Source organism: Anomaloglossus baeobatrachus, chromosome 10 (genome assembly GCF_048569485.1).
Source record: "Anomaloglossus baeobatrachus isolate aAnoBae1 chromosome 10, aAnoBae1.hap1, whole genome shotgun sequence".
Taxonomy (NCBI): domain Eukaryota; kingdom Metazoa; phylum Chordata; class Amphibia; order Anura; family Aromobatidae; genus Anomaloglossus; species Anomaloglossus baeobatrachus.
Window position 1 is genome coordinate 29,934,477 of NC_134362.1, and position 13,884 is coordinate 29,948,360.

General features: G+C 42.2%; 1 protein-coding gene across 1 annotated transcript in view; it reads right to left on the reverse strand.

The window, feature by feature from the left end:
- The window catches only part of NELL1 (neural EGFL like 1), a 784,769-nt gene that overhangs the window by 152,891 nt on the left and 617,994 nt on the right, over window positions 1–13,884 (reverse strand). Inside the window, exon 16 of the mRNA XM_075325359.1 lies at window positions 21–116. Within this exon, the coding sequence (XP_075181474.1) occupies window positions 21–116 (96 nt within the window). The remainder of the gene's footprint in view (window positions 1–20; window positions 117–13,884) is intronic.

Consider the following 13,884-nt stretch of genomic DNA (forward strand, 5'->3'; position numbering starts at 1 on the left):
CATTATTATAACGATTGTACCTTTTTCGCAGTGAGCTCCTGTGAATCCAGGGGGGCAAACGCATTTGTTTGGGGCCACACAAGTCCCTCCGTACCTGCACCCCTCCTCGCAGAACGCTACAAGACAAAAGAACACACAAGATATCAGTGTAACAAGAATCAATACTTAAGATCCTCTGTGCTGAAAAGATTCACAAACAATATCTAATTATTTAACCTCTTACAGTTTGATACAATTGTATCCAGTTGAAACATTCCTTTAAACATATTTTATTTAATGAGTTGTCAACAACATAGTTACAGAAATGAAAACATTCTCAGCTTTTTAACAATTCTCATCCATTTTAAATGAGACATTCCATTATTATGTAAACAGTCTGGATCAAAAACTACAATATTTTGCTGCACTGATACATTGTAACAAACCAACACAACACGAGCGATTTGTGCTGTTGATGTGTAGTTCGCACAGTGTTGCCCTACATAGAATGCACTTGTAGCGACTTCTCAGCGGTGAAGTTTTATCTCTGTGGGTGTTTTCAGAAAATAAACAAAAATATTTCCATTTATTGACAACAATTAGATATAAAATAAGTAATTGATATACAAAGTATGTTAGAAAGTTTTCCAACTTTGTATTATAAAATGAAAAGGGGTATTCAGTAGAGTTGAGCGGACTGGTAATAATCCAGGTCCGGCGGATCAGCGGCGGGTTGACAGAGAAGTCCGTATCCAATCTGGAATTCGGCACCATGCATGTCAATGGGGGAGCGGAATCCAGGACAAAAAAAGAGAAAGAGAAAGAAAGAGAGAAAGAAAAAGAGCAAGAAAGAGAGAAAGAAAGCTAGAAAGAAAGAGAGAAAGAGAGAAAGAAAGAAAGAAAGAAAGAAAGAGAAAAAAAGAGAGAAAGGAAGAGAGAAAGAAAGAGAAAGAAAGAGAGAAAGAAAGAGAGAAAGAAAGAAAGAAAGAGAAAAAAAGAGAGAAAGAAAGATAGAAAGAAAGAGAGAAAGAGAGAGAAAGGAAGAAAGAAAGAAAGAAAGAAAGAAAGAGAAAAAAAGAGAGAAAGGAAGAGAGAAAGAAAGAGAAAGAAAGAGAGAAAGAAAGAAAGAAAGAGAAAAAAGAGAGAAAGAAAGAGAGAAAGAAAGAGAGAAAGAAAGAGAAAGGAAGAGAGAAAGAGAAAGAAAGAGAAAGAAAGAGAAAAAAGAGAGAAAGAGAAAGAAAAAGAAAGAGAGTAAGAAAGAGAAAGAAAGAGAAAAAGAAAGAGAATAAGAAAGAGAGAGAAAGAGAGAGAGAGAGAGAGAGAGAGAAAGAGAGAAAGAGAGAAAGAAAGAAAAAGAGAGAGAGAGAGAGAAAAAAAAAAAAAGAAAAGCTGTTCCGGATCGTGCACCCGGAATCCCGCGTCCGGGTCGGACTCGGATCTGCCGCTCAAACTGTGCCAATCCGGATCCGCTCAACACTAGTATTCAGGGATAAGGGGTAAGAATAATTACGATCAGTGGGGATCCGACTATAAAGATCATCACTGATTACCAGAACAGGGTTTTTTTTTACTCAATTATCTGCGGCATCAACATAAATACTGAAAAGATCCATTCTTATGTGAGCAGAAGTCTCCAGTGCTGGGGATCAGACCCAAAATAGTCTCAAAATTATCCCCTATCCACTGGATAGATGATACTTAGTTCTTGCTGGCACCTACCCCTACCCCTTTAGGCCCTGTGCGCACGCTGCGGATTTACCGCGGATTTTGTGGCAGATTTGTTGCAGAAAATGTGTAACATTGCTGCCGTCAATTCCCCAGCAAAACCTATGGGTTTTAAAAAATGCTGTGCGCACACTGCGGTTTTTTATACCCGCGGATTTTCCGCTGCGGAATTAATGTGCATGACACTTCTTTTCCGCAGGTACCTGCGGATTTTGCCATAGATAATGGTAAAAACCACGGGGACCAACTTGCGGTAAATCTGCGGCACAAAACTCGGATGCGGTCTTACCGCGGTTTTTACCGCAGGTGCTGGATTCTTCCAGAGGGTCCGTTTTTTTCTTTCGAAAATGGCACTTTCTAGTGCGCACATGGCCTTAGGCTTCATCTACATAAAAAGAAAATCTCAAGGTTTCTTGATAACTTTAAAGGAAAAAAATGGTGCAGATGAAAGCAAAGAGCTCGTAACTGTAGAATCAGACCACACGTGGGTTTGAACGTAGCCGGTTACAAACACGTTTGCCTATTTCTACAGAAGACTGGATGGAATTTGTGGGTTTTTAGAAATGCAGATACCCTCTTCAGAAGGAAAAGGATTTGACCTCTATTGGATGTGACAATCCTAAAAGTTAATATTGACCCTTGCTAAATAATTTAGGCTAAAAAGCCAAACCAGAAATTAAATTTGCAAACACATGTTTCGCGGTGTTGCCCCTCCTCAGTGTAAAGCAGAAATCTGATTTTGCTAGATAAGAGGACTATGGCAAGGTGTGTAAGGGGGAATTTTTCTTTTTGTGCAAGGAGACTTATATGCCATGCAATGCTCCCCTCCTCAGAAGGAAGAAGATATGATTGCTGCCGCCAGTCCCTGATCCCTGCAAATTCGAACCCTTCATGATTCCACAAACCATCTTCATAAACGGCCACTGTCATTTTACATATTGCATCAGCCCGAAAGCTCACACGATATCAGGCAACTATCACATCACATGATATAATATAGCACAACCTATAAGAAGAGACTATCAGCACCTGTATAAAAGCAGAGACAGGGAATGCAGCAGCCAATTTAGGGTGAATCTGGATTATTACAGTGTGTGACAGCACAGCAGTTAAAAACAGTTATCCATTTATTTCACATGGAGTTTTGCATAAATTTTGTCGACTGTCATGGCGACATTGGACTCTGTATAGATTGCAGATTCTGACACTCTAGTTTCTCTGGTGTCTAGGATCAACACAGCCAGACTGGGGCGTCGACCTGCTTTGTGCTTGCTCATAGGCAGACTAGCAAGAGTTAATCACTGCTGGACTGCTTGCTCCTTTAGTTACATGTTGTGGGGAGACCTATCACATCTGCTCCCCTCCTATTTATGCTCCTATTTATGCTGGTGGAATCCTTCTATCCATGCCAGCTATTGTTTATTCAGTGTTGATCTGTGAGGTGTGGTGTCCCAGACTTGCTAGTGAAAGTTGTGCTCATTGCTTGGTGTGGTTGTGCAGTTTTTCCCTGTTGTTTTGTACTTCCTTCCTGCTCTTTTTTTCCTCCTGAATCTCTTATGGTCTTATCGTGTGTGTGTGTGTGTGTGTGTGTGTGTGTGTGTGTGTGTGTGCTATGTGACAGAGTTTTTGTTTTCCCTTGTCTCTCTTTATGTGTGGGTTTTATCACACACCTGTCCTGTGTCCTGTCCCTTCCTGGGAGGAGGTGGGATCAGATCAGGACTGGATAGGAGCAGGGCCAAGAAGCAGACTCAGGCCTCTCCACCATAAGGAGTATTCCTAAGATTAAGGATAGCATAGGGTCTCCTAGCTTGAGACACAGCTTATGGTCTTGCTTGCTCCTTTCATCACATGTTGTGGGAAGGCCTATCACATTTGCTCCCCACCTATTTATACTGTTGGAATCCTTCCAACCATGCCAGCTATAGTTTATTCTGTGTTGGTCTGTGAGGTGTGGTGTTCCAGACTCTCTCTGGTGAAAGTTGTGTTTAGTGGTGTTTAATACTTGGTGCGGTTGTGGAGTGTACTCCTGTTGATTTGTACTTCCTTCCTGCTCTTGTTTTCCTCCCAAATTTCTTAATGTCTTATCCTGTGCATGCTGTGTGACAGAATATTGATTTCTCTTGTCTGTCTTTATCTGTGGTTTCTACACATTGCTGTCCCGTCCCTCCCTGGGGGAAGGGGAATCAGATAAGGACTGGTCAGGTGAAGGGACAGGAAGGAGAATAAAGTGGGCTTTACACACTGCGATATCGGTCCCGATATCGCTAGTGTGCGTACCCGCCCCCATCTGTTGTGCGACATGGGCAAATCGCTGCCCGTGCCGCACAATATCGCCCAGACCCGTCACACATACTTGCCCGGCGACGTCGCTGTGACCAGCGAACCGCCTCCTTTCTAAGTGGGCGGTCCGTGCGGCGTCACAGCGACGTCACTGAGCGGCCACCCAATAGCAGCGGAGGGGCGGAGCTGAGCGGGACGTAACATCCCGCCCACCTCCTTCCTTCCGCATAGCGGCCGGGAGGCAGGTAAGGAGAGCTTCCTCGTTCCTGCGGTGTCAAATGGAGCGATGTGTGCTGCTGCAGTAACGATTTTTGAGAATGGACCCCCATGTCACCGATGAGCGATTTTGCACGTTTTTGCGACGATGCAAAATCGCTCATCGGTGTCACACGCAACGGCATCGCTAATGCAGCCGGATGTGCGTCACCAATTCCGTGACCCCAACGAGTTCGCATTAGCGATGTCGTAGCGTGTAAAGCCCCCTTTAGGCCTCCCCACCATTAGGAGTATCCCTGAGATTAGGGATAGCGTAGCGTATATCATTGCCATATATGTAGCGGTCACTTTGACATTACTAAGGCTGCGTTTGCATTAAAGACTTTTAAAACCATTGAATACAGTCCTAGGAGACCTCCGAGTGTTGCTCACGTCTTTTTCGAACCATTGGAGTACTTATAACGTGCTACAAATTGCATTTTTTTTAAAAAAAAAATTCGGCAAAGCTGGTGAATGCCTATTTCAAAAAAATCACTCATTTCTAGATCTTTCTCATATCTTTCTCATAAAGTTGCTTTATATATGCACTGGAGCAATAAATTCAAAAGAAAAAACCTAGTTGCAAAAGTATACACACCCCTTGAGCGGAAGATATTTGGTGTGGTTGTTAGAATTCTATTAATCCAATCTTTTGTCACATTACAGGTTCCTTAGGGGCTGATTACTTTCACGTTACCTTTATGGAGGTAGGAGTAAAACTTTCGGCTTTACTATTTAATGTCTTGAATCGGGATTAGCAGAAGCTCTGAGCCGTGATTTTTTTTTTTTATTTATTTTTTTTTTACTTTCCGCTCGGCTATTTTGTGTAGACACCGGAAATAATGGCATTGTTTATTTATGATGTTTTTAGTGGTTTGCCGCGGTAAACAAATCCCCACAATTCACTGGCTACAATGCGAAATTCCTCAGTAATAAACTCCAGCCCCCCCCTCTCCCCCACTCCCCCGTTATTCTAAATCTAAATTTACCAGCCCTTATTAATATTTATTATCTGACTAAATAGCGTGTTATAAGGTGTTAATATGGATGATGGGACTGATAATGTACGGATATTGCGGCTGCTTGTAAAACAGGAAAGATCTATTGTCAACATTCCGGAGCTGTTACATTGTATCGCGCGGAACACCTGCCACCCTGCACGGATTATATCTGCGTATAAATATATTCTATTCATATACTAAATAATGCAACATAATATACAGTAAACTCCATCTCTAGTAAAAGCTTTTGGAATAGGAACATTATTTTAGGTCAAGGCTGGTTTTATGGATTGTGAATCTTCCCGAGTAAAACGTAACGACTTGGCTCCGAGATACCATTTCACATTTAAATTGAATGATCATGAAGATCTAATTGAAATATGTTATGGGAATAAGCAAAGTTTATCTTTAAGGCGGGATAGCGGGGAACTATTGATGCAGAAAACAAAAAAGCCTCTACACTTTCTACTCAATGTCAGTTAGGTGTTGGGAAAGCCGGGCTAATAGAGTTAGACAGCCATAAAGTAGGGAAAAAAAATGGAAGTTTTATCATATATAAACAATGATACAATAAAATTCAGCTTTTAAAAGCGCTGTGCATTTCTGGTTAAGAATATAGTAATACTTTGACTTAGAAGTTTAATTTGTTCTGTGACCGAGCTCTTAACTCAATTTGCTCTTATGTCAAATTACATTTCCCCATTAAAATTAATTGAAATGCTAGTAATCTGTTCCAGCCCATCCTGGTATATGGCCCCCATCCTGGTACTGTATATGAGCCCCCAAACTGGTACATGGCCCCCATCCTGGTATATATGATACCCATCCTGGTACATGGCCCCTCACTCAGGTACTGTAAATATGATCCCATAACCTGGTGCATGGGCCCCATCATCGTATATACAGTTAGGTCCAGAAATATTTGGACAGTGACACAAGTTTTGTTATTTTAGCTGTTTACAAAAACATGTTCAGAGATACAATTATATATATAATATGGGCTGAAAGTGCACACTCCCAGCTGCAATATGAGAGTTTTCACATCCAAATCGGAGAAAGGGTTTAGGAATCATAGCTCTGTAATGCATAGCCTCCTCTTTTTCAAGGGACCAAAAGTAATTGGACAAGGGACTCTAAGGGCTGCAATTAACTCTGAAGGCGTCTCTCTCGTTAACCTGTAATCAATGAAGTAGTTAAAAGGTCTGGGGTTGATTACAGGTGTGTGGTTTTGCATTTGGAAGCTGTTGCTGTGACCAGACAACATGCGGTCTAAGGAACTCTCAATTGAGGTGAAGCAGAACATCCTGAGGCTGAAAAAAAAGAAAAAATCCATCAGAGAGATAGCAGACATGCTTGGAGTAGCAAAATCAACAGTCGGGTACATTCTGAGAAAAAAGGAATTGACTGGTGAGCTTGGGAACTCAAAAAGGCCTGGGCGTCCACGGATGACAACAGTGGTGGATGATCGCCGCATACTTTCTTTGGTGAAGAAGAACCCGTTCACAACATCAACTGAAGTCCAGAACACTCTCAGTGAAGTAGGTGCATCTGTCTCTAAGTCAACAGTAAAGAGAAGACTCCATGAAAGTAAATACAAAGGGTTCACATCTAGATGCAAACCATTCATCAATTCCAAAAATAGACAGGCCAGAGTTAAATTTGCTGAAAAACACCTCATGAAGCCAGCTCAGTTCTGGAAAAGTATTCTATGGACAGATGAGACCAAGATCAACCTGTACCAGAATGATGGGAAGAAAAAAGTTTGGAGAAGAAAGGGAACGGCACATGATCCAAGGCACACCACATCCTCTGTAAAACATGGTGGAGGCAACGTGATGGCATGGGCATGCATGGCTTTCAATGGCACTGGGTCACTTGTGTTTATTGATGACATAACAGCAGACAAGAGTAGCCGGATGAATTCTGAAGTGCACCGGGATATACTTTCAGCCCAGATTCAGCCAAATGCCGCAAAGTTGATCGGACGGCGCTTCATAGTACAGATGGAGAATGACCCCAAGCATACAGCCAAAGCAACCCAGGAGTTCATGAGTGCAAAAAAGTGGAACATTCTGCAATGGCCAAGTCAATCACCAGATCTTAACCCAATTGAGCATGCATTTCACTTGCTCAAATCCAGACTTAAGACGGAAAGACCCACAAACAAGCAATACCTGAAGGCTGCGGCTGTAAAGGCCTGGCAAAGCATTAAGAAGGAGGAAACCCAGCGTTTGGTGATGTCCATGGGTTCCAGACTTAAGGCAGTGATTGCCTCCAAAGGATTCGCAACAAAATATTGAAAATAAAAATATTTTGTTTGGGTTTGGTTTATTTGTCCAATTACTTTAGACCTCCTAAAATGTGGAGTGTTTGTAAAGAAATGTGTACAATTCCTACAATTTCTATCAGATATTTTTGTTCAAACCTTCAAATTAAACGTTACAATCTGCACTTGAATTCTGTTGTAGAGGTTTCATTTCAAATCCAATGTGGTGGCATGCAGAGCCCAACTCGCGAAAATTGTGTCACTGTCCAAATATTTCTGGACCTAACTGTATGATCCTTATCCTGGTTCATGGCCCTCATCTTGGTATATATGACCACCATCCTGGTTCATGGCCCCCATCATGGTATATATGATCTCCCATCCTGACACATGGCCCTCATCCTGGTATATATGATCCCCCATCCTGGTTCATGGCTCCCATCCTGGTATATATGATTCCTCATCCTGGTACATAGCTCCCCATCCTGGTATATATGTTCCCCCATTCTGGTACATGGCCCCCATCCTGGTATATATGATCCATCATTCTGATACATAGCCCTCATCCTGGTATATTATGTTCCCCCATCCTGGTACAAGGCCCCCATCATGGTATATATGATCCCCCATTCCAGTGTATTGCCCCTATCCTAATTCATTGCTCTAATTCTGGTATATATGATCCCCCATCCTGGTACATGGCCTTCATCCTGGTACATAGCCCCCATCCTAGTGTATTTGATCCATCATCCTGGTACATGGCCCCACATCATGGTATATTTTATCCCCCATCCTGGAACATGGCCCCAATCTTGGTATATATGATCCCCCGTCCTGGTAAATGGCCCCCATCCTGGTATATATGATCCCCCATCCTGGTACACGGCCCCCATCCTGGTATATATGATACAGATCCTGGTACATGGCCCCTCATTATGGTACATGGCCCCAATCCTGGTATATATGATCCCCATCCCAGTATATGGCCTCATCCTGGTATATATGATCACCCATCCTGTTACATGGCCTCGCCATTCTGAATTAATACAGGTCCACGATGCTGCAGTCCAACAACATACTTCATTGCACAGACAGTCCGTTGATGTTAACGAGAGATGTATTATGTTTCAGTTCCCCTGTGTGACACCTTTCTGTGTTGCTCAAAAAGATATTTTATGCCACATTCTCAATTTTTTTTTACACATTTTGTGCCTCTTTTGCTGATTCATAAATGAATGGGGTTGTCCAAAAATCACAAAAATGTGTCTTTCTTCCAGAAATAGCGCCACCGCTGTCTCTTGGTTGTATCTGGTATTGCGAAAGAAATATGGCTTGAGATACAATATAGCACTCAACCTTTAGACGGTTGTGACAATGGTTTTTGTAAACATTAGCAATGTTTTCTTGACCCCCTTAAAGACATTTTTCATAACCGATAAATCCCCCCCTAACCCCATTGCCCCCCCCCCCATTCAGCGCTGCCTCACTTGCGATTAGTCTGAAACCTCACAATGATAAACAAGGCCACTTTTTGTGAAATTGTTATTTACTTCCAATTTTTTTGTGACTGATAAACAAGGCAAAGAACACAAAGTATTCGCCGAGATTGTACATTGTCATTGAAAGGTAATGATTACTGACTGAAGTCTCCTTTAATATCAATCCAGAATAAGCAAATGCAACAATCAAAATCTGCTCCAATTGTGTGTAATTGTGGGCAATTTTAGGTAATATTAGATAAAATACTTCTGATGTTTCCAAAAAGGAAAACTCGAATTATTTCTTCATTTGAATGATGAATTACATAGGAAGGAGGACGTTTGTGATTATATAATAAGAGCATAAAGCCGGGGCTGAGAACAAAGCGAAGAAAAAATTAAGACAGTTTTCTCAAGTATTCCGATAGAGTTACAACCCCCCAAACTTGTGACATTTTGCAGAACAGAACGCAAAGATTTTGCAGTGCCCACATCCAATGTAAGGCCTTGTGCACACGCTGGGGTTTTTGACGCTTTTTTTTTTTTATTTTTTATTTATTTAATATTTTTTTATTTATTTATATATTTATTTTTTTGCAATATTCATATCTCTCCTTAAGCCTTCAGTCTATGAGATTTCTGAAGCTTTTTTTTTTTTTTTCCTTGCTGATTTGGAGCAGATTTTGATGCAGAAAAAAATCTGCAGCATGTGAATTATTGGTCCAAATTTGCACCGTTTTTTCACCCATTGACTTTAATGTTTTGATGAAAAAAAAAATGCTTCAAATGCACAGGTGTGTTCACACAGTGAGTTTTTTTTGCTTTTTGACTCTTTTTTTAACACAAAAAAATGCATGGCTAAAATGAGATGTGATGTCATCAGGAGCCAGACAGTGTAAAATGAAACATAAGAACGGTTGAAACAAGAAATGACATCAAGAAAGCTTTTTTTTTTCCACTTTTAATAACCTAGCTATATGGACAGTCTTTTCCTTGTTGCATGCAAAAAAAATGCACCCCAAAAAAACTCTGCAAAAACATATCAAAAACCTCACCAAAGTGCAGATATTTTCTGCACCAAATCTGCAGTGTGCGCACCTAGCCTAATTTCCACGTTGCAGATGTGGGTGTAGATTTTCTGCACCAAAAACTGCATCTCTTGGCAAGAAAAACGCTGCAGGAAAAAAGTGCATTTTTTGCCGCAGTTTTGCTTTTTTTATGCATTTTTCTGTACGTTCTTTGATGCGTTTTTTATGCATTGATAGGAAAAATGCTGGAAAAACATATTGAAACAACTGAAATCTGCACCGTGTGCACAGCACTTCAGGATTCTCATGCATTTTGCTGCGTTGTGTTTTCCCTTGCAGATTGATTAAAATGTGCAAGAAAAAAATGCATCAAAAAAAGTGAAAAAATGAACATGTCTCATATCATACAATTCCCAAATAAAAACAACTTTTAATAGTACTTAAAATGCCAACTGATACAATCCTAAAATAATGGTGTTGTATAGAGTCTAAATGGCAGTACAATACATATTACTAAAAATACTGCCCTGTGGTGTATCAAATAATAGATATATAGAAGCCAAATAATGGCATCATACAGTACAAAAATCAGATTGTAAAACCATTCACTAAGGCTGGGGTCAGACCACTGTAGTTTCTCCACCCGAAAAGAAACGGCCCAATTCTGCTAATCAGACTCTGATCCGGGTTTGATCAGAATAGGATCAGTTTTTCTTGGATGTGGAGAATAATAATAAAGTTTCTCCATCTTCTCCATTCTGTCAGTCCGGACGTATCCAAGACAAGTCCTCACTAGGCTGCTCGTAAGTAAGGGAGCCCAATTAGGGGTAAGTAAGGGAGCCCAATTAGGGGTAAGTAAGGGAGCCCAATTAGAGGTAAGTAAGGGAGTCCAATTAGGGGTAAGTAAGGGAGTCCAATTAGGGGTAAGTAAGGGAGTCCAATTAGGGGTAAGTAAGGGAGTCCAATTAGGGGTAAGTAAGGGAGTCCAATTAGAGGTAAGTAAGGGAGCCCAATTAGGGGTAAGTAAGGGAGCCCAATTAGGGATAAGTAAGGGAGCCCAATTAGAGGTAAGTAAGGGAGCCCAATTAGGGGTAAGTAAGGGAGCCCAATTAGGGGTAAGTAAGGGAGGCCAATTAGGAGTAAGTAAGGGAGCTCAATTAGGGGTAAGTAAGGGAGCCCAATTAGGGGTAAGTAAGGGAGCCCAATTAGGGGTAAGTAAGGGAGCCCAATTAGGAGTAAGTAAGGGAGCTCAATTAGGGGTAAGTAAGGGAGCCCAATTAGGGGTAAGTAAGGGAGCCCAATTAGGGGTAAGTAAGGGAGCCCAATTAGGGGTAAGTAAGGGAGCCCAATTAGGGGTAAGTAAGGGAGCCCAATTAGGAGTAAGTAAGGGAGCTCAATTAGGGGTAAGTAAGGGAGCCCAATTAGGGGTAAGTAAGGGAGCCCAATTAGGGGTAAGTAAGGGAGCCCAATTAGGGGTAAGTAAGGGAGGCCAATTAGGAGTAAGTAAGGGAGCTCAATTAGGGGTAAGTAAGGGAGCCCAATTAGGGGTAAGTAAGGGAGCCCAATTAGGGGTAAGTAAGGGAGCCCAATTAGAGGTAAGTAAGGGAGCCCAATTAGAGGTAAGTAAGGGAGCCCAATTAGGGGTAAGTAAGGGAGCCCAATTAGGGGTAAGTAAGGGAGCCCAATTAGGGGTAAGTAAGGGAGCCCAATTAGGGGTAAGTAAGGGATCCCAATTAGGGGTAAGTAAGGGAGCCCAATTAGGGGTAAGTAAGGGAGCCCAATTAGGGGTAAGTAAGGGAGTCCAATTAGGGGTAAGGGAGCCCAATTAGGGGTAAGTAAGGGAGCCCAATTAGGGGTAAGTAAGGGAGCCCAATTAGAGGTAAGTAAGGGAGCCCAATTAGGGGTAAGTAAGGGAGTCCAATTAGAGGTAAGTAAGGGAGCCCAATTAGGGATAAGTAAGGGAGCCCAATTAGGGATAAGTAAGGGAGCCCAATTAGGGGTAAGTAAGGGAGCCCAATTAGGGGTAAGTAAGGGAGCCCAATTAGAGGTAAGTAAGGGAGCCCAATTAGGGGTAAGTAAGGGAGTCCAATTAGAGGTAAGTAAGGGAGCACAATTAGGGATAAGTAAGGGAGCCCAATTAGGGGTAAGTAAGGGAGCCCAATTAGGGGTAAGTAAGGGAGCCCAATTAGAGGTAAGTAAGGGAGCCCAATTAGAGGTAAGGGAGCCCAATTAGGGGTAAGTAAGGGAGCCCAATTAGAGGTAAGTAAGGGAGCACAATTAGGGATAAGTAAGGGAGCCCAATTAGGGGTAAGTAAGGGAGCCCAATTAGAGGTAAGTAAGGGAGCCCAATTAGGGGTAAGTAAGGGAGCCCAATTAGGGGTAAGTAAGGGAGCCCAATTAGGGGTAAGTAAGGGAGCCCAATTAGGGGTAAGTAAGGGAGCCCAATTAGAGGTAAGTAAGGGAGTGCAATTAGGGGTAAGTAAGGGAGCCCAATTAGGGGTAAGGGAGCCCAATTAGGGGTAAGCAAGGGAGCCCAATTAGGGGTAAGTAAGGGAGCCCAATTAGAGGTAAGTAAGGGAGCCCAATTAGGCGTAAGTAAGGGAGCCCAATTAGGGGTAAGTAAGGGAGCCCAATTAGGGGTAAGTAAGGGAGCCCAATTAGGGGTAAGCAATGGAGTCCAATTAAAGGTAAGCAATAGAGTCTAATTAGGGGTAAGCAATGGAGGAAAATTAAGGGTAAGCAATGGAGTCCAATTAAAGGTAAGCAATGGAGTCCAAGTAGGGGTAGTAATGGAGTCCAATTAAAGGTAAGCAATGGAGTCCAATTAAAGGTAAGCAATGGAGTCCAATTAGGGGTAAGCAATGGAGTCCAATTAGGGGTAAGCAATGGAGGACAATTAAGGGTAAGCAATGGAGTCCAATTAAAGGTAAGCAATGGAGTCCAATTAGGGGTAAGCAATGGAGTCCAATTAAAGGTAAGCAATGGAGTCCAATTAGGGGTAAGCAATGGAGTCCAATTACAGGTAAGCAATGGAGTCCAATTAAAGGTAAGCAATGGAGTCCAATTAGGGGTAAGCAATGGAGTCCAATTAAAGGTAAGCAATGGAGTCCAATTAGGGGTAAGCAATGGAGTCCAATTACAGGTAAGCAATGGAGTCCAATTAAAGGTAAGCAATAGAGTCCAATTAGGGGTAAGCAATGGAGGAAAATTAAGGGTAAGCAATGGAGTCCAATTAAAGGTAAGCAATGGAGTCCAAGTAGGGGTAGTAATGGAGTCCAATTAAAGGTAAGCAATGGAGTCCAATTAAAGGTAAGCAATGGACTCCAATTAAAGGTAAGCAATGGAGTCCAATTAGGGGTAAGCAATGGAGTCCAATTAGGGGTAAGCAATGGAGGACAATTAAGGGTAAGCAATGGAGTCCAATTAAAGGTAAGAAATGGAGTCTAATTAGGGGTAAGCAATGGAGTCCAATTAAAGGTAAGCAATGGAGTCCAATTAGGGTTAAGCAATGGAGTCTAACTAGGGGTAGGTAATGGAGGCCAATTAGGAGTAAGGGACCCCATTTAGGGGTAAGTAAGGGAGCCCAATTAAGGGTAAGCAATGGAATCCAATTAGGGGTAAGCAATGGAGTCCAATTGGGGGTAAGCAATGGAGTTCAATTAGGGGTGAGTAATGGAGTCCAATTAGGGGTAACTATGGCGCCCCTGACCTGGTCAGGCACCACTGAGTACTGGGTCAGTACTTCCAGGTAATCCTAAAGGCTGGAATAGGGTGTGTATGCACAGACAGCAACCAGGTCTCCCACACCTTGAGAGGGGACCCTTGGGCAGACCCAAGAGGGGGCGTGCCTCCACATCTCAGCTAAGGGTGTA